General features: G+C 35.3%; 1 protein-coding gene across 1 annotated transcript in view; it reads left to right on the top strand.

The window, feature by feature from the left end:
• oacyl (O-acyltransferase like) overlaps positions 1-21,551 on the top strand; it is a 32,958-nt gene that overhangs the window by 7,074 nt on the left and 4,333 nt on the right. Inside the window, exons 2-12 of the mRNA XM_030148385.1 lie at positions 3,072-3,205; positions 3,283-3,361; positions 5,950-6,085; positions 9,161-9,321; positions 10,497-10,721; positions 13,042-13,144; positions 13,241-13,342; positions 13,481-13,646; positions 19,134-19,213; positions 19,334-19,444; positions 19,537-19,660. Coding sequence (XP_030004245.1) covers positions 3,072-3,205; positions 3,283-3,361; positions 5,950-6,085; positions 9,161-9,321; positions 10,497-10,721; positions 13,042-13,144; positions 13,241-13,342; positions 13,481-13,646; positions 19,134-19,213; positions 19,334-19,444; positions 19,537-19,660 — 1,421 coding nt within the window. The remainder of the gene's footprint in view (positions 1-3,071; positions 3,206-3,282; positions 3,362-5,949; positions 6,086-9,160; positions 9,322-10,496; positions 10,722-13,041; positions 13,145-13,240; positions 13,343-13,480; positions 13,647-19,133; positions 19,214-19,333; positions 19,445-19,536; positions 19,661-21,551) is intronic.

The following is a 21,551-nucleotide window of genomic DNA, read 5'->3' as shown; positions in this document are numbered from 1 at the left end:
ATTATTATTCTGAGAAAAAAGTCAGAATTCTAACTTTAATCTCAAAATTCTGTCTTTTTTTCTCAGAATTCTGACTGTTTTAAATGTTTTTATTATTATTATTATTATTATTGTTCTGAGATTAAAGTCAGAATTCTGAGAAACAAAGTCTGAATTCTGACTTTTTTCTCATAATAATAATAAAAATATATATATATTGGACGTTAATTAAAAAATTTTTCCCCAGTGGCCCTAATCCTCTCCTGTAAAAAGTCATATTGCTATTATTGCACAGAATATTGGGATTGCAGTTTAAGTCTGTAAGTTTATGTGGTTATTAAAGACAATGCACAGATTCATGATCATAATAAAGTCAGATTTTTTTTCCCATTTTAATGCACTAACATAATCTGGTAAAAAAAAAAAAAAAAAAAAAAAAAAAAAACGGGGTTTAGCGAAAAAGTTACGGAACAGGATTAGGGCTACTGGGAAAAAAATTAAGGTCCAACACAATTTTTTTTTATTATTATTCTGAGAAAAAAATCAGAATTCTAACTTTAATCTCAAAATTCTGTCTTTTTTTCTCAGAATTCTGACTGTTTTAAATGTTTTTTTTTAATTATTATTATTATTGTTCTGAGATTAAAGTCCGAATTCTGAGAAACAAAGTCTGAATTCTGACTTTTTTCTCATAATAATAATAAAAATATATATTTATATTGGACGTTAATTAAAAAAATTTTCCCCAGTGGCCCTAATCCTCTCCTGTAAAAAGTCATATTGCTATTATTGCACAGAATATTGGGATTGCAGTTTAAGTCTGTAAGTTTATGTGGTTATTAAAGACAATGCACAGATTCATGATCATAATAAAGTCAGATTTTTTTTCCCATTTTAATGCACTAACATAATCTGGTAAAAAAAAAAAAAAAAAAAAAAAAAAAAACGGGGTTTAGCGAAAAAGTTACGGAACAGGATTAGGGCTACTGGGAAAAAAATTAAGGTCCAACACAATTTTTTAAAAATTATTATTCTGAGAAAAAAGTCAGAATTCTAACTTTAATCTCAAAATTCTGACTGTTTTCTCAGACTTTTGACTGTTTTAAATATATTTTTTTTTATTATTATTATTATTATTCTGAGATTAAAGTCAGAATTCTGAGAAACAAAGTCTGAATTCTGACTTTTTTCTCAAAATAATAATAAAATATATATATATATATATATATTGGACGTTAATTAAAAAAATTTTCCCCAGTGGCCCAAATCCTCTTCTGTAAAAAGTCATATTGCTATTATTGCACAGAATATTGGGATTGCACTTTAAGTCTGTAAATTTATGTGGTTATTAAAGACAATGCACAGATTCATGATCATAATAAAGTCACTTTTTTCCATTTTAATGCACTAACATAGTCTGGTAAAAAACAAAAAAACAAAAAACGGCGTTTAGCAAAAAAGTTACGGAACAGGATTAGGGCTACTGGGAAAAAAATTTAAGGTCCAACACAATTTTTTTTAATTATTATTATTCTGAGAAAAAAGTCAGAATTCTAACTTTAATCTCAAATTTCTGCCTTTTTCTCTCAGAATTCTGACTGTTTTAAATGTTTTTTTTATTATCATTATTATTGTTCTGAGATTGAAGTCAGAATTCTGAGAAACAAAGTCTGAATTCTGACTTTTTTCTCATAATAATAATAAAAAAATATACATTGGACCTTAATTTAAATTTTTTTCCCCAGTGGCCCTAATCCTCCTCTGTAAAAAGTCATATTGCTATTATTGCACAGAATATTGGGATTGCAGTTTAAGTCTGTAAATTTATGTGGTTATTAAAGACAATGCACAGATTCATGATCATAATAAAGTCAGATTTTTTTTTTTCCCATTTTAATGCACTAACATAATCTGGTAAAAAAAAAAAAAAAAAAAAAAAAAAAAACGGGGTTTAGCGAAAAAGTTACGGAACAGGATTAGGGCTACTGGGAAAAAAATTAAGGTCCAACACAATTTTTTTTATTATTATTCTGAGAAAAAAGTCAGAATTCTAACTTTAATCTCAAAATTCTGTCTTTTTTTCTCAGAATTCTGACTGTTTTAAATGTTTTTATTATTATTATTATTATTATTGTTCTGAGATTAAAGTCAGAATTCTGAGAAACAAAGTCTGAATTCTGACTTTTTTCTCATAATAATAATAAAAATATATATATATTGGACGTTAATTAAAAAATTTTTCCCCAGTGGCCCTAATCCTCTCCTGTAAAAAGTCATATTGCTATTATTGCACAGAATATTGGGATTGCAGTTTAAGTCTGTAAGTTTATGTGGTTATTAAAGACAATGCACAGATTCATGATCATAATAAAGTCAGATTTTTTTTCCCATTTTAATGCACTAACATAATCTGGTAAAAAAAAAAAAAAAAAAAAAAACGGGGTTTAGCGAAAAAGTTACGGAACAGGATTAGGGCTACTGGGAAAAAAATTAAGGTCCAACACAATTTTTTTTTATTATTATTCTGAGAAAAAAGTCAGAATTCTAACTTTAATCTCAAAATTCCTTCTTTTTTTCTCAGAATTCTGACTGTTTTAAATGTTTTTATTATTATTATTATTATTATTATTATTATTGTTCTGAGATTAAAGTCAGAATTCTGAGAAACAAAGTCTGAATTCTGACTTTTTTCTCATAATAATAATAAAAATATATATATATTGGACGTTAATTAAAAAATTTTTCCCCAGTGGCCCTAATCCTCTTCTGTAAAAAGTCATATTGCTATTATTGCACAGAATATTGGGATTGCAGTTTAAGTCTGTAAGTTTATGTGGTTATTAACGACAATGCACAGATTCATGATCATAATAAAGTCAGATTTTTTTTCCCATTTTAATGCACTAACATAATCTGGTAAAAAAAAAAAAAAAAAAGGTACAAAGACTGTAAAATATCTAAACATCATCTTTAATTCAGTATTACTCTCTGGTCAGTGTGACTTATCCACACTTGACCACACACTGGACATCCGATTGCCATTATTGCTGGTTTACAGTTGCTTGTGTGTGTATTTGTGCATGTGTTATCAGTGTACGATGCTTTTGGAAAAATGGGTAGCAACGTTGAAGGAGGTAATGCCAACCGTCCCGGTCTGCTGCTGCAGTGTCGCTCTGCCCGTGCTCCCACTTTCTCTGGACGGTACTGCCAAGTGTTTCTCAGACAGGTACAACACAGAGGACGTCTCACTGTGGAAGAGCTCCACTCAGGCAGATTAGGCTGACTGTGTTTTTATCACTGCAGGGAACACTCCAGTACTTTGTGGGTATTTGCGTTCCTGACTCCTGTGGGGAGGAGGATGTGCAGGTGCTGGTTCTCAACGGTCAGTGACTCCTTAAAAACAAAACAAAAAAAACACTGTGACTCTTTTAGTGATTTGATTTTTATTCTCATATTCTACTTTTTACAGTGTCAAATACTGTTGCTGCAATTTCCCAGATTAAGATAAATAAAGTCTATCTATCTATCTATCTATCTATCTATCTATCTATCTATCTATCTATCTATCTATCTATCTATCTATCTATCTATCTATCTATCTATCTATCTATCTATCTATCTATCTATCTATCTATTTCTTACAGTAATATTAAGTTTTGAGATCAAGATTTCAAAAAACTGTCTGTTTCATTCGTTTGTGGCTTTCACAATATTGCGATTTCGGCACTTATTGGGTTAATATGTACACATTGATTACTTTTATATGTTTTCACAGGGAAGAAAGATTTATTTTATCATCTCAGTTACAATATCATACATATATGCAGTTTGTAATTTTAAACTGTCAAATTGTACTATATAGTTTAGTAAAAAAAAAAAAAAAAAAAAAAAAAAGGGGCTTAGTGAAGAAGTTACGGAAGATGATTAAGGGCACTGGGGAAAAATAGGTCCAATATAGTCTTTTTTTATTATTCTGAGAAAAAAAAGTCAGAATTCTGACTTTAATCTCAAAATTCTGACTTTTTTCTCAGAATTCTGACTGTTTTAAATAGTTGGGTTTTTTTATGGTTCTGAGATTAAAGTCAGAATTCTGAGAAACAAAGTCTGAATTCTGACTTTTTTCTCCGAATAATAATAATAAAAATATATATTGGACCTTAATTTTATTTTATTTTTTTTCCCAGTGGCCCTAATCCTCTTCTGTAAAAAGTCATATTGCTATTATTGCACAGAATACTGGGATTGCAGTATAAATTTGTAAATTTGTGTGGTTACTAAAGACAACGCACAGATTCATGACCATAATAAAGTCAGATTTATTATCTTTTTTAACAGTAATATTAAATTTTGAGATCAAGATTTCAAAAAACTGTTTCATTCGTTTGCTGCTTTCACAATATTGCAACTTTGACACTTAAAGGGTTAATATGCATACATTGATTACTTTTATATGTTTTCACAGGGAAGAAAGATTTATTTTATTATCTCAGTTACAATTTTATTATCTCAGTTACAATATTGTACATATATCTGTTGGGTTTCTGTAAATTGGCTTAGAGTCTAGTTTTGACCAACTCTATATATAAAGTGTCATGAGATAACCTTTTTGTTGTGGTCCGGCGCTATATAAATAAAATTAGATTGATTGAGTGATTTGATTAGTTTTTCCCTGTAAGTCGCTTTGGAAAAAAGCATCTGCCAAATGCATAAACATAAACATATATGCAGTTTGTAATTTTAAACTGTTAAATTGTACTATATAGTTTAGTAAAAAAAAAAAAAGTGGGGCTGAAGAAGTTACGGAAGATGGTTACGGGCACTGGGGAAAAATAGGTCCAATATTGTCTTTTTTTAATCATTCTGAGAAAAAAAGTCAGAATTCTGACTTTGATCTCAAAATTCTGACTTTTTTTTCTCAGAATTCTGACCTTTTTAAATAGTTTTTTTTAAAATTATTATTATTGTTCTGAGATTAAAGTCAGAATTCTGAGAAACAAAGTCTGAATTCTGACTTTTTTCTCAGAATAATAATAATAATAAAAATATATATTGGACCTTAATTTTATTTTTATTTTTTTTCCCAGTGGCCCTAATCCTCTTCTGTAAAAAGTCATATTGCTATTATTGCACTGAATATTGGGATTGCAGTTTAAGTCTGTAAATTTGTGTGGTTACTAAAGATAATGCACAGATTCATGACCATAATAAAGTCAGATTTATCATCTTTTTTTTACAGAAATATTCAATTTTGACATAAAAGATTTCAAAAAACTGTCTGTTTCATTCGTTTGTTGCTTTCACAATATTGCAACTTTGGCACTTAAAGGGTTACTATGTACACATTGATTACTTTTATATGTTTTCAAAGGGAAGAAAGATTCATTTTATTATTTCAGTTACAATATCATACATATATGCAGTTTATCAGTTTAAACTGTTAAACTGTACTGTGTAGTTTGGTAAAATAAAAAAAAGGGGGCTTATTGAAGCGCTCACGGAAGAGGATTAGGACCACTGGAGAAGAAAAAATTAGGGTCATATATATATATATATATATATATATATATATATATATATATTATTCTGAGAAAAAAAAAGTCACAATTCTGACTTAAATCTCAAAATTCTGACTTTTTAAAACATTTTTGTTGTGATTGTTCTGAGATTAAAGTCAGAATTCTGAGAAACAAATTATGGATTCTGACTTTTTTCTTAGAATTCTGACTTTTTTTCTCATAATAATAATAATAATAATAATAATAATAATAATAATAATAATAAATATATATTGGACCTTCATTTTATTTTTTTTCCCCAGTGGCCCTAATCCTCTTCTGTAAAAAGTCATACTGCTAGTATTTTGCTAGTATTTGCATTCCTGACTCCTGTGGGGAGGATGTGCAGGTGCTGGTGACTCTTTTAGTGATTTGATTTTGTTGATTTATTTTGTTTTTTATCATGTTTTAACAGACATATTTCAGTTGGGTCAGACGTCCCTCATTCCTCCTTTACCCTCGATTCTGATCAATCAGTCCACGCAGGAGATGATCATGACCCACTGTCTGTCCAACACAATCACTCCAGATGCATCGGATGTCACCTGCCTGTTAGTTTACACCTGGATTTATTTATCACTGCCAAGTACACTCAAGGGATTTAAAAATGCACCACTCAACTTTAAATTTAACCTGCAAAGACCCAAACATCCACTGGTGACCAAAATCATCTATTGCTCTAAACTGTTTAACACCTGTTGATCCATTATTTCTATCAATACATGTAAATAATTGGTGTAAAATACAGTTCTTCATCTTTTCATGCTCATCAGATATGACTCATTTGGACGTTCAGAGGCTCCGTAGTTACCGTGGAAACACTGTCATCTTCTACAACACTGATTCAACAGTAAAGCCCATGGAGTTGGATCAATGACAGTGGATGGACACACTGGGTTTATGTTCAGTTAATGATGGAATGAACTGAAAAAGTCTCTTTTTCTTCAGTTTTCTCTGCTTTGATAAAATAACCTTTGAATTTACTTTGAGTTTTCCTGAACATCTAAATTAAATATAGGAAAATGCATGATTTGCAGTAGAAAAATGCAAAATAGAGTAAGACAGGGGGTAACAGGGTAATACAATAAATGATGATAAACTGCTTAAGAAAGATTAAATAGAGATAAAAATTCATTCCCACTGTCCTCACCCTGGTCGACCACACGTCACCACCCATAACCAAGACCAGCATACAGTGATGGAGAAGAAACTTTGTAAGTGTAGGTTATAAAACCACAGTAGTTCATCAATGCAGTGGGTTAAACTAATGACATTTCCACCCCTGGAGAAATGAAGTTTGTAAAACTATGGCTAGAAAAAGTAGTTTTAGAAACTACTTTTTATGTTCAGCGTTAAATTAAGAATGTACATGTGGTGAATATGAAACTAAATATGGCCATGGTTGGGGTGGTCCATCGCTATCAGGGGTGGGGCCGATGGGAGGGTTGTCCATGGTGGTGACGAGCACACGATGTTAGTCATGATTGAACATCTGCAAAGCATTGGAGTGGTGCCAGGGCCAGCCAATCAGAGACAGCGTTGGCTGTGATGTCATCACATGATCATGGCTTCAAAGACATTTAGTATGAAAGAAAAAGGGACTGTCTGTGTTCAATGATGAAATACAGTTTACATTACAACCTAGAAGCACTCAGAGAGCGCAGACCTCCGCCAAGGCAGATCAGTGCCCCGGATTTGGATGAAAATTTCAGGAAATGTTGATACTGGCACAATGAACAAATGATTCAATTTTGGTGGTGATCGGGGGTGGGGTGGCCACTAATCTGCCTTGGCAGAGGTCTGCGTTGTCTTTTCTAGAAAAGCAATCGGAGAGCGCAGATCTCCACCAAGGCAGATCAGTCCCCCCCACCACCACCATCAAAATTTAATCATTTGTTCCTTGTACCAGTATCAACATTTCCCAAAATTTTCATCCAAATCCATCCATAACTTTTTGAATTATCTTGCACACAAACAGACAGACAAACAGACAAACCAATGCCGACAAAAACATAACCTCTTTGGCGAAGGTAAAAATAAATCTAAAAAAAACTCCTTAATTTTATGTTGTTGCCCAAAATTGTAGTTCGCAAATTGAGTAGTTAAATTACAAACTAGAAAAGAACTCGGAGAGCACAGACCTCCGCCTAGGCAGATCAGTGGGCCCCTGTGGCCCCCCCATCCCCCGATCATCACCAAAATTTAATCATTTGTTCCTTGTGCCAGTATCAGCATTTCCTGAAATTTTCATCCAAATCCGTCCATAACTCTTTAAGTTATCTTGCACACGGACAGACGGACAGATAACCCAATGCCAGCAAAAACATAACCTCCTTGGCGGAGGTAACAATTACCCAAAAAGTACTTGAACTACTTGACGCAGCACAAAATATGGATGTAGTTTAACTACCAGCAAGTTATGGCAAAATTTAGTTGAACTACATGTAGTTTGAGTATCCCCAACACTGGTGACATATCCACCTGCAGGTTCTGGACGTTCACTGCAGCAGAGAGCACTGGTACCAACAACAGGCCTGAACATCCCAAATGATTAGAAATCATCTGCACCAGGAGGAACTCAGGGCCTGAAGACCCTACACTGGTCATTTGTGGTATTTGATGGTGCCTATGTTGAATGTGTTGTATTACGAAATCACAAGGCTTGGACCCAAATGCACGAGACAGACAGTGCCACTTAGTTTGAGTATTTATTACTCAAAAGAAAGGAACAAAAAATTTCTTCACAATTAAAGTCAACAAAAATCTTCTCAATCGAGGAATAAAAAAATTCTAATAAAAAGTTCTTCACAAGCGTGGAATCAAAAAATGAACAAAAAGATCTTCTCAAATGAGATATTTAAATTGTAACAAAAAAACTCTTCACGAACATGGTATCAAAAATCTAACACAAAAATCTTCTTATTCAAGGTATCAAAAATATAACAAAAAATCTTCACAAAATGTGGAATCAAACTTACAAAACGTAACAAGCAGATGTGATGAACAGGAGAAGGTCGAGGGAGTTCTTTTTTTGACAAAGCATGAAAGACGCACTGACAACAGACACGAGGAGAGGGGGGTATAGAGGACTTGCAGCTGACGTCACTGGTCATGTGATTGTTGTTTACAACGCCATATTGGTAGGCACGCTATCTGGATCCAGGAAGTCAGAACTGTTGCTTTATATCATGTTTTTCTTTGGACTCGTGTTTACGTGTTTTGTTATTTGCCAGTATGTCTGCTTGTGATAAAGGGAGGACGCAGAGAAGACGGACACAGTACACACAAACGAACAAAACCCCTCACCAAAATAAAACAGGAAATGAACGAAACCAACTAACATAAATTACTAGCACCGCTGAGGGTGGTGCATCACATATTGTTTCGATAATGCTCTAATTGTTTTTATTAATATAATGATATTTTTAATAAAAATCACTAAGGGACAAATAGTTTGTTGTTTTTTTTATTACATCTTAAATTCATCTCGGAAAATTTTCAAAAATTCTGGTGGTGCAATTTTAAATCCTTTGAGTGTATTTTGTCCTGCAGAATTTCATCTCATTTTTCACAAATCTTTAACACTACTGAGTCTTGGCCTAAATAACAGTTCTGTCCTCCTACAGGTTTGTGTGTTGCATAATGGTGGCCATTCCTCTGGCAGCTACCCTCCTTACTGTTATAATCAGGAGGAAACGTGACAGAGAAGTGGATCCAGTAGGAGAGTCGTCCTGTTTAAACACTGGTCTGGACCTTTATGGGACCCTGAGGGCTAACCCCTCTTCTGGTCACGGATGTAACAGCCCGGCAAAGATGGAGACAGCCTGTAGTTCACTGAAGGACAACAGTAAGTGCAGCGGATATGTGGTGCTTTGGTCTGAATACATGTAATTAAATACAGCATTAATGAGTATGACGGGCATCTGTGATTGTCCTGATCAACTAGTGAGGAGAGATATTGTAATAAAAAAGATAATGAACAATACAAAGTAAGAATTCAAACTAACAAAGAACTATATGCATTTTGAAAACACTGAACATTCAAGGTAATCAAATATGGGAAAAAATAATCAGTGTTGTTTCTCTGACAAGTGTTGCCTTAACCATCCATTTGTCTGTGCATCAGAATAGTCAGAGTATGGTCAGGGTCCATTTACATTCTCCATTTATCCCTTTGTACATTTTACCTTTTGTGATCAGTAATGATACTGTCTTCAATTCGTCCAAAATACAAAAACAAGCAAATGTTACCTTGTTAACCCGTAAAGACCCAAAAGTCCACCAGCAACCAAAATCATCTATTGATCTAAAATGTTTAATACCTGTTGATCTATTAATCCTATCAATACATGTAAATAATTGGTGTAAAATACAGTTTGTCATCTTTTCATGGTCATCAGATATGACCCATTTGGACTTTCAGAGGCTCCGTAGTCACCATGGAAACACTGTCATCTTCCTCAACATTGATGTTCAGTTAATGATATATTTTACTGAAAAAGTCACTTTTTCACCAGTTTTCTCTGTTTTTGATAGATTAACCCTTAAATTTAATCTGAGCTCCTATGAACATTTACATGATCAGTAAATTAAAAATGCAAAATACTATGGAAGTGTATTGCATTCACAAGAAAAAATGAAAATTGTCTCTTTTTCTGAATTAATAAGATCATTATCTCATAATTACAAGATAATTCTTTTGCTAATTCAGAAAAACAGAGCCGATTTTTATTTTTTCATGTGAATGCAATATGCTTCCATAAAATACAGATGATAATATTGGAATAAATGATGATAAATCACTTGAGAAAGGTTTAAAATTGAGGATAAAATTAATGTGGGAACTACCACAAAAGTAGCAGTGGGTCTTCATAGGTTAAATAATCATAAGTATGATGGTAAATATTGTATCCTCTAAGCACCTCAATGTTTTCCTGAGCATCTTTATTGTCTTATTAATAGTCTCTTCAGTAGACAGGACCAGCCACACAGTGCAGTGTGTTCCTCAAAGCTGTTTGCAAAGTTGCCTGCAAGCCTTTTCTCTGCAGACGACCACTCCAGGTGTCCTAAGCATCACCTCATCCATCAGGGAAGGACGATACTCTTCACTGAATGGCATCCGTGTTCTCAGTCTGCTATGGATCATATGTGGGCACTCTGCACAGTTCCCTGTAATAAGTACCCTGGGTATTAACTGGTTATAAACTTTAATATTAATTAATGATATGTATGTGCGTGTGTGTATGTGTATGTGTATATGTACGTGTACATGTACGTATGTGTATATGTATGTGCATATGTATATGTGTGTGTGTATGTATGTATGTGTGTATGTGTATATGAATATGTATGTGCATACAGGGTGGGGAAGCAAAATTTACAATATTTTGAGGCAGGGATTGAAAGACAGTGTATGACCAATTAGTTTATTGAAAGTCATGAGAATTTATTTGCCACAAGAAAATTGACATAATAGAAAATGTTTTTATTCTATGTGTCCTCCTTCTTTCTCAATAACTGCCTTCACACGCTTCCTTAAATATTCGCTTCCTCAAATATTCGGGTGACAACTTCTCCCATTCTTCTTTAATAGTATCTTTAAGAAAGTCGACATTGCTGTGTGATGTTCTATTGGTAGCATGTTCTAAAACGCCCCAAATAGCAGAATCCAGAGGGTTTAGGTCTGGGCTAGAAGGCGGCCATAAACATGATTCCCAAAAATTGCTATAGTTGGATTTGTTGCTGTTGTCAACAAGTGTTTTGGTGTTCTTGTGTAAGATTTTAACTTCAAATCGTATTTTACTGCATTTCTAACGGTCTTGTTGTCTACCTCAAGTTCAGTTGCCATTTTTCTCATGGATTTGCTTGGATCCTTTAGGATTTTGGATTTGAGAGCTTTAATAAAAGCTTTGGTACGTTTTTTGTTGCTTCCTCCACTTCCAGACTTTCTCGTAATAGTTTTGCTCATAGTCATTCTCTTCTTTCCATTATAAACAGTCTTTATGGACACTCCAACTATTTTTGAAATCTCCTTTGGTGTGACGAGTGCATTCAGCAAATCACACACTCTTTGACGTTTGCTTTCCTGATTACTCATATGGGCAAAAGTTTCTGAAAAGGTATGGATAATAGTGTTAGGTATGATTATGACATCAATATATGTTTGGTTTCAAAACAATTGACGTAGTGCCTGCTGAGAAAAAACAACTAAATGTTCATTGTAAATTTTGCTTCCCCACCCTGTATATGTGTGTTTCTGTCTATGTGTATATGTATATGTATATGTATGTCTATGTGTATATGTATGTGTATGTCAATGTGTATATGTATATGTACGTGTATATGTGTATGTATATGTATGTCTATGTGTATATGTATATGTATGTGCATGTGTATATATATACACTGAACAAAAATATAAACGCACCACTTTTGTTTTTGCTCCCATTTTTCATGAGCTGAACTCAAAGATCTAAAACTTTTTCTATGCACACAAAAGGCCTATTTCTCTCAAATATTGTTCATAAATTTGTCTAAATCTGTGTTAGTGAGCACTTCTCCTTTGTCCTTTGCTGAGATAATCCATCCACCTCACAGGTGTGGCATATCCAGATGCTGATTAGACAGCAGGATTATTGCACAGGTGTGACTTAGGCTGGCCACAATAAAAGGCCACTCTAAAATGTGCACTTTTACTGTATTGGGTGGTCCAGGGGGGTCAGAAAACCAGTCAGTATTTGGTGTGACCACCATTTTCCTCGCACAGTCTTCTTCATGAATTCTCTGAAACAGCTTTGGAGATGGCTTATGGTAGAGAAATGAACATTCAATTCACAGGCAAAAGCTCTGGTGGAGATTCCTGAAGTCAGCATGCCAATTGCATATTCCCTCAAAACTTGTGACATCTGTGGTATTGTGCTGTGTGATAAAACTGCACATTTTGGAGTGGCCTTTTATTGTGGCCAGCCTAAGGCACACCTGTGCAAAAATCCTGCTGTCTAATCAGCATCTTGATATGCCACACCTGTGAGGTGGATGGATTATCTCAGCAAAGAAGAAGTGTTCACTAACACAAATTTAGACAGATTTGTGAACAATATTTGAGAGAAATAAACCTTGTGTGTACATAGAAAAAGTTTTAGATCTTTGAGTTCAGCTCATGAAAAATGGGAGCAAAAACAAAAGTGGTGCGTTTATATTTTTGTTCAGTGTATGTAGGTGTATGTATATGTATTTGTATGTGCCTGTGTTTGTGTGTGCATGTGTATTTATGTGTATGTGCATGTGTATGTATATGTATGTATGTGCATGTGTATGTATGAGTACGTATATGTACGCGTATATCTGTATGTATATGTATATGCAATGGTATGTATGAGTATGTATATGTACGTGTATATGTGTATATGTACATGTATATGTATGTGTATATGTACGTGTATATGTGTGTATGTATAAAGTCAGTAAATCACTGGTTTATTTACTCTTGTTTTGACTGGTGCTGCAGATAACTACAAAAACTGGAAGAAGGCTGTTGAAAGCAGCCCCCTGTACGTGTTCACTATAAGTGGGCCTGTTTTTCTGGCTGTGGACACTTTCCTGCTGCTGGGGTGAGATGTCAATACCACTGTTTTACTCTTCTACAGTCACATGGTGTATTTTATTGAACACTGAAAGTAGTCTGAAGATCACCTAATGTTTTGTAGGGGTCTGCTCAGTGCCAGGTCTCTGCTGGGCTCCATTCACACAGCTGACGACAAACTGAAGCCCAGCACCGTGGTCTACTACCTTCTGAAGAGGATTAAAAGGTTCAGCTTTATTCATAATAAAAAAAATAAAAAACAACAGTTGAAGAAGTAAACTTATGATAATCTGTTTCATGGAAAAACAGGTTTCTCTACCAGTTCTTGAATCAGTGAACTGTCATTTCCTGCCCTTCGTTCCAGGATTCAACCACTTCATATCTTCATTATGTGTCTGACCATCAGCCTCATCTCTGTGGTCCAGTGGGGGCCCTACTGGTTTCCATTCATAGACACAATGATGGACTGTAAGTCATACTGGTGGGCCAACGTACTGCTGATTAGTAATCTGCTCCCTGTTCACGAAATAGTAAGTTCCACCATGATATAAAGCAGGGGTGTCAAACATATGGCCCGTGGACCAAAACCGGTCCACCAAAGGGTCCAGTCCAGCATGTGGGAGGAATCTGTAAAATACAAAAATGAGACTGGGATATTTACATTCAAGAGGTCACCTACAGCTGGAAAAGTGGATGTGACTAGTAAAATAATAGCATAATAACCGATAAATGATGACGATGACAAAGTTTTCTCTTTATTTTAGTGTAAAAAAATTTTTTAAATTACTTGATGAAACTAGAAAAGCACTCGGAGAGCGCAGACCTCCGCCAAGGCAGATCAGTCCCCCACCCCCAATCACCACCAATATTTAATCATTTGTTCCTTGTGCCAGTATCAAAATTTCCTGAAAATTTCATTAAAATCTGTCAATAACTTTTTGAGTTATCTTGTTAACAGACAGACAATAAACAGACAAACCCCGATGAAAACATAACCTCTTCGGCGGAGGTAATCCAATCCAACTTTATTTGTAAAGCACTTTAAAACAACCACAGTGGACCAAAATGCTGTACAGAAAAATTTATAAAAAACAAAACAACAGAGTAAAATAAAAGAATAGATTAAAATAAATAAATAAATAAATGAATAAATAAATAAAAATACAGAAGAATAGATAAAACATGAATAAAAGAATAAAATACAAGCATAGATTAAAAACATAAAAAGTTGTACAATTAAAAACAACAAACTAGAAAAGCACTCGGAGAGCGCAGACCTCTGCTAAGGCAGATCAGTGGGCCCCCGTGGCCCCCCCACTACCACCCCACCCCCCAATCACTTATTATAAAAACATACATTATAGCTGAACTGCCATTACAGTTTTAACTATGCAAATTCATTATAATTCTTTATAGTCTGTGTTGAACAATCTCACATCAATGACATTAATATTACCCTCCTTGACAGACATGTTTAGAATTTAGATAAAATGCATTCTAAATACTAGAAGCACTCGGAGAGCGCAGACCTCCGCCAAGGCTGATCAGTGCCCCCCCCCCCCGTGGGCCCCCCCACCCCCAATCACCACCAAAATTTAATCATTTCTTCCTCATCCCATTTCCAACAAACCCTGAAAATTTCATCAAAATCTGTCCATAACTTTTTGAGTTATGTTGCACACTAACAATCAGTGGCCCCCCCCGTGGGCCCCCCCACCCCCGATCACCACCAAAATTTAATCATTTCTTCCTTATCCCATTTCCAACAAACCCTGAAAATTTCATCCAAATCTGTCCATAACTTTTTGAGTTATGTTGCACACTAACGGACAAACAAACAGACAGACAGACAGACAAACAAACAAACAAACCCTGGCAAAAACATAACCTCCTTGGCGGAGGTAACTATGGAAAAGCTATAACTTAATGTTACCCAATTGGGGTTTTTTTTTAATAAAAATTAGAGGATTTTTACCTCTGAATTTTATCTTTGGTTACAGAGGTAATATATAAAACAGTAACTTCAAATTTATAATTAAGGAACCATGATTATGACATGATAGAATACATAAATGAATGAAATATGTACCATGAAATATGAAGAATTCCATTTAAAGAAGCACATTATCACTCAGGTTGTATATGGTTTTTCAGGTTATTGATATTTTTAAAATGTTATATTGCTTTTTTCACACTAAAAGACAAAAATGTGGATTATTACCTCCACCAAGGAGGTTATGTTTTTGCCAGGGTTTGTTTGTAGGTTGGTTGGTTGGTTGGTTAGTTAGCAACATAACTGAAAAAGTTATGGACAGATTTTGATGAAATTTTCAGGAAATGTCTGAAATGGGACGAGTAACAAATCATTAGGTTTTGGGAATGATCCGAATCACTGTCTGGATCCAGGAATTTTTAAAAGGATTCTGTATCATTGGGAGATAGGGATATTTCCAACATATGTATGTGCAACTCCACAATGAATGGTCAGAGTGCTTGGTAAAAAAAAATATAAAATAAGTTCCCAACAGGTTCTACAAGATATTGAAGATTGATCTGGATCCTCACAAAATTCTGGATACCATGATCCAGAACAGGAAAAAATAGCAGAGTTTTGGAATTTTCATCCTAACAAAGGAACAAATTATGGTATTGGCATGCAACAAACACCAAAATATAGCCATGACAGTGTGAAATCTGAAGTGTGCCAACGGATTTGTTTTCAACAACTATAGAGGTAGATCCAAGAGAAAACCGCCATTTCCAAAAAAGTGATTTTTGTTGTTAAATTCAGAACTAATCATGATATCAAAGTGAATCCAATTGCTAAAGATACGTTTTCTTGGTTAAGGAATCTAATAATGCAGATTAAATGAATGCAAAACTATTATATTTGGAGTAAATCAAAGCAATAGAGGTAGATCCAGAAGAAAACCGCCATTACCGAAAAAGTGATTTTCGTTAATAAATTCTGAACTAATCATTTTTTTAATTGTGTTTTCCTCTATTTCATGGGTTTTGCCAAGATATAAAAATAACAAATATTGTTATTGTTAGTTGAACTATACAATTTATGCAATTTATTAACAACCGATCTATATGTGTTTAAGTAGAAGACCACATTAGTACCCAGCAAATCTGCCAGTGTTGATTTTCCAGTGTTACTTGTATTTAACTCCATTCAGAGTTAATATAAAGTTTGATCCATAAAAACTAACACCCGCAGAGTCAGCTTGTGTCTTTGATGGTGTCATTTTTCAGGGTACATTTACCAGATGTTGAGGAGCATGATTGAACGCCATAATGGGTGTTGATTTCTGGAAAGAGAAGACAAGTGTGCTCATGGATGTCATATGAGGTGTCATATAAGTACCATTTTACTTCTGAAACAAGGCTATTTATTAGGCTGGAGGTAACTTTTCTGTCAGCTCCGTCAGTAATGTGTATATTTCTGTTCGGACCAACTTGCTAACCAGCTGCTAAAATTAGCTCTTGCTGCAAACTTAGAACTTCGAACATGTTAATTTTAGCTCGACAGCCTCTTGCATTGTAGTTTTAGGTAATTCATAAAATTCATACAAGAGCTAATGAGCAAAGCTATTGAACGAATAGTAAGTGTCATGGTGCACCCCTGCGTTGCCACAGACCCCTCCCTCAGACTCATTATCAACTTCACCTGCTGGCACCTGTCACACCTAGAGCAGATCTGCATTAGGAGCCCTGTTAAAGAAAAATATACATTAGGTCTGTAACGTTACACAAAATTTTCGGTTCGGTACATTTTTGGTTTTCAAAGCCATGGTTCGGTTTTTTTTCAGTTCGGTACGGGAAGAAAGAAAACCCCTCAAAATGTCTTTAATACATTTATGAATTTTTGGACATTTTTCCCCCAATTTTTGGACACAATAGAATATAGGAAAACAGGAATAATATAATTCTGCTGCTACAAATCAAATAGAAAATAAAATAAATTATTAATATTACTAAATGTATTTAAACATTAGTATTGCACTTTTCCCTGAAAGGTAGTTTTGAACAAACAAGAAAAATCTAATCACAGTTCTGTCAGTTCACATTCTGCAGAAAAATATCAACAAACTAGAAGCACTCGGAGAGCGCAGACCTCCGCCAAGGCTGATCAGTGGCCCCCCCCGTGGGCCCCCCCACCCCCAATCACCACCAAAATTTAATCATTTCTTCCTTATCCCATTTCCAAAAAACCCTGAAAATTTCATCAAAATCTGTCCATAATTTTTTGAGTTATGTTGCACACTAACGGACAGACAAACAAACCCTGGCAAAAACATAACCTCCTTGGCAGAGGTAAAAAATTCTGCATGAAGTGCAACATTAACAGGAGGGTAAACTGGTATTCTGTTTTAACAAACTGAAGAGTAACATTGACAACAAACTTAACCAAATTATTTATTTTAGGACAGAGAACAAACTGTTTAGGCCCCTTTGTGTACTTGTGTGTGTGTGTGTGTGTGTGTGTGTGTGTATGTGTGTGTGTGTGCGTGCATGCGTGCGTACAAGGTGCGATTTGCCTGGGGGATGGTTTGTTTGTTGTGTTTTTTGGGTCGGAGCCCGGGGGGGGAGGGGGGGGGTCTGGTCCATAACTAACGTAACTAATGCTGGCATGAAACGAAAGTGAAACTTTATTTTTATGTACTTTCAATGGCCAACTCCGAGTTCTATTCCTCTGTTATACAGCGTGTGTGAGAGAGAGACACAGACAGAGCTAGTGTGTTTTAGAACTACCGTAGTTCCTAGGGGCCAAACAACATCCGTCTTATCAACGTCTCTCTCTTCGTTGTTGTCTTTCACCGGGACCTGAACTGATCCAAACTGGACAGTAATGATGACAGAGTGTCTTCGGTCTCTTCCCTCCAGGTTGACATCATATTTGTTTTTTTTTTTTTAACCTTATATTAGTCGCTATTTCGTATTTCGGGTCAATGTGTACGTCCTTCAATATGTCCGTGTGAAACTTGCATGGATTTAAAGTTCCGCATCAAACAATGTCTTTCATTCCTTTTTCTTTTTTTCAACATACTGTGCCGTTTCGGTACAGCTGTGTACCGAACCGAACAGGTGTGTACCGAAACGGTTTGGTTCGGTACGTGTACTGTTACAGGCCTGATAAATATATATATTTTTTTATTGCAGTACTTTTTGGAGTGATTATTGCACATGTGTGGTGGATGGTTAGACTTAACACTAACAGATTGTACATTTTTAACTCTAATTGTGTTAATCCCAGTGGACAATGTACACCTTATGAGTAGTATAGTAAACACTAGTTAAATTTACATTTAACACCACAGAATGTTACTTGAATACTGGTGCAGTGTTGAATGGTTAACTCTGTTGGTGTCACTAATTAATGAGCTTTGAATACTAATCTAGTGTTCTTTTCATCTATTGTGGTGTTAATATTTTACACTTAAAGAGTTTGTCTGAACACTGTCATAGTGTTAATCATTTTAACCCTTTCAAAAGTGTTAATTTAACACTTAACCGGTGGTTCCCATATAAACCCTGGCTCGGTGTTAATTTCAACTCTGAGGGTGTTAAATTTGCCTTTTCAAATTTGCAGTGTACATGACATACAGGTAACATCTTCCAAAATAAAAACATTTGATCCATACAAATAGAATTGATTTGACAACAACCGATATATGTCTTTACTAGGAGAGAACATTACATGAAATAGAGGAAAACACAATAAAAAAGACAATAATATCAATGCTAAGGGTCTAAGTCCAAAGTCCAGGTATTATTTTTAGTAGATCACAGCATGGGAGACTGAGCTGCCTTGGCGGAGGTCTGCGCTCTCTGAGTGCTTTTCTAGTTATTTATAGGTTATTGTGCTATTGTGTTACTGTTTTGGCTAGTTTTAGATCAGGTTGGACTGTATGTGTCCTCTGAACCTACCTGAGTTTGACACCCCTGATATAGAGGTTCAGATGGCTGGACATTTTCCGCACTGACTCAACCCATGCTCATTGTCTTTACAGTGTGTTCCTTGGACATGGTACCTGTCCCTGGACTTCCAGTGTTATGCCACCACTCCTCTGTTGGTCTACATCTACAGACTGTACACCCACTGTCTTCTGTTATTCAGATTTGATTAACACCTGCACGAAATTCACACCATATCCTTTAATTTGACCTGACTTCTAATATCTACTCTGTCTGTGTCCATTTTGTTTATTAGGAACAGAGATGCGTTTGCGTTTGTGGCAGGTGGTCTTCTACTGATGACCACTGCAGCCAGTTCTGTTACAACTGCAGTAATGCAACTGCCAGTGTTCCAGCCATCCACAATGTAAGGCGGACCAATGGACTAAAGCATGCAACAGTAGAAAATACTCTTCCTGTGCCACTGAAAGATGAGAAAACCTTTTATTTGTTTTGCAGGACATCTGAAAATTATGTCCTGTATTACTATGTCAGACCCTACACCAGATATGGACCGTATTTAATAGGGGTGGTGACCGGAATTTACATGACAACAAAGAAAACTCCGCTTTTAAAGCAAAAGGTGAGAATATCCGACATACATAGTTCATTTTACTTACCTAAAATAAAAACTGCAGCAGGCAGGAATCAGAAAAAAAGCAAGAGGTTAAAAACACTCCCCCTCCTCCTGCAGATTTCTCATTTTTATGTACTAGTGGCATTGTACCCGTGGTGCCATTGTACAATAGCATGATAAGTAGAAGCTGTCCACCACCACTATCCATTTGTAAACTATCATTTAATCGTGTATTGTGCAGGTAATAATTTGAGGCAACATGCGAGGAATGTAGGGAAGAGCATGTATTTGTTTGGCCTGTCAAGCATGATTAAATTCATACAGCGGTCGTGAACTGCAGCCTTCACATTGTAGCATCGTCTGGTGGGAGTAGAAATGTCATGAAAGGCAGCATAACCACCAGTGTTGGGCAAATTACTTTTTAAAAGTAATTGGTTATCGCTACTAATTACTTTTCTGAAAAAGTAATTGAATTAGTAACAGAATTACTTCTTCATACAGGGTGGGGAAGCAAAATTTACAATGAACATTTAGTTGTTTTTTCTCAGCAGGCACTACGTCAATTGTTTTGAAACCAAACATATATTGATGTCATAATCATACCTAACACTATTATCCATACCTTTTCAGAAACTTTTCCCCATATGAGTAATCAGGAAAGCAAACGTCAAAGAGTGTGTGATTTGCTGAATGCACTCGTCACACCAAAGGAGATTTCAAAAATAGTTGGAGTGTCCATAAAGACTGTTTATAATGGAAAGAAGAGAATGACTATGAGCAAAACTATTACGAGAAAGTCTGGAAGTGGAGGAAGCAACAAAAAATGTACCAAAGCTTTTATTAAAGCTGTCAAATCCAAAATCCTAAAGGATCCAAGCAAATCCATGAGAAAAATGGCAATTGAACTTGAGGTAGACAACAAGACCGTTAGAAATGCAGTAAAATATGATTTGAAGTTAAAATCTGACACAAGAACACCAAAACACTTGTTGACAACAGCAACAAATCCAACTATAGCAATTTTTGGGAATCGTGTTTATGGCCGCCTTCTAGCCCAGATCTAAACCCTCTGGATTCTGCTATTTGGGGCGTTTTAGAACATGCTACCAATAGAACATCACACAGCAATGTTGACTTTCTTAAAGATACTATTAAAGAAGAATGGGAGAAGTTGTCACCCGAATATTTGAGGAACACTTGCGCAAGTTTCAGGAAGCGTGTGAAGGCAGTTATTGAGAAAGAAGGAGGACACATAGAATAAAAACATTTTCTATTATGTCAATTTTCTTGTGGCAAATAAATTCTCATGACTTTCAAAAAACTAATTGGTCATACACTGTCTTTCAATCCCTGCCTCGAAATATGGTAAATTTTGCTTCCCCACCCTGTAAATGTAATTAGTTACCAGGGAAAGTAATTATTGCGTGACTTTTTTTTGAAAAACCTTCAAATATGTAAAAAGAAACAGATTTGTGAGCGTGTTTCACGGGTCACTTTCATAGAGTAGAACAGCAGACAGGTACTTCATACTATAACGGTGGTGAGGCTGGGGTCCACCAGGGCCCGGCTTTTCCACCACATGAATGCATATCTGCATTTATAGGAAAAAGATGCTCCTCCAGTTTATCCCACATCTCCACTTTTTTCAGTCGTTCCTCCCTGATCCAGCAGTAAATGTCTCCAGTCCAATCAATCAGACTCTCACTGATAACTCCTCCCCTAAATTAGCTGCACACACAGCTGCGTTCAAGTGAATAGGGTGTGCTGGGACAACTCAAATTCGGACATGTCATTAGTTGTTCAGGTGAAGGCAGCGTGGACAACTCAGACTCATGGACACACAGATGAAGCATGAAGGCAGCGTGGGTAATTTGAATATAAGAACGGCATGTAAAAG

Source organism: Sphaeramia orbicularis, chromosome 12 (genome assembly GCF_902148855.1).
Source record: "Sphaeramia orbicularis chromosome 12, fSphaOr1.1, whole genome shotgun sequence".
NCBI classification, from domain to species: domain Eukaryota; kingdom Metazoa; phylum Chordata; class Actinopteri; order Kurtiformes; family Apogonidae; genus Sphaeramia; species Sphaeramia orbicularis.
The sequence above is the reverse complement of the archived record's forward strand: the minus strand, read 5'-3'. Positions and strand labels throughout refer to the sequence as shown.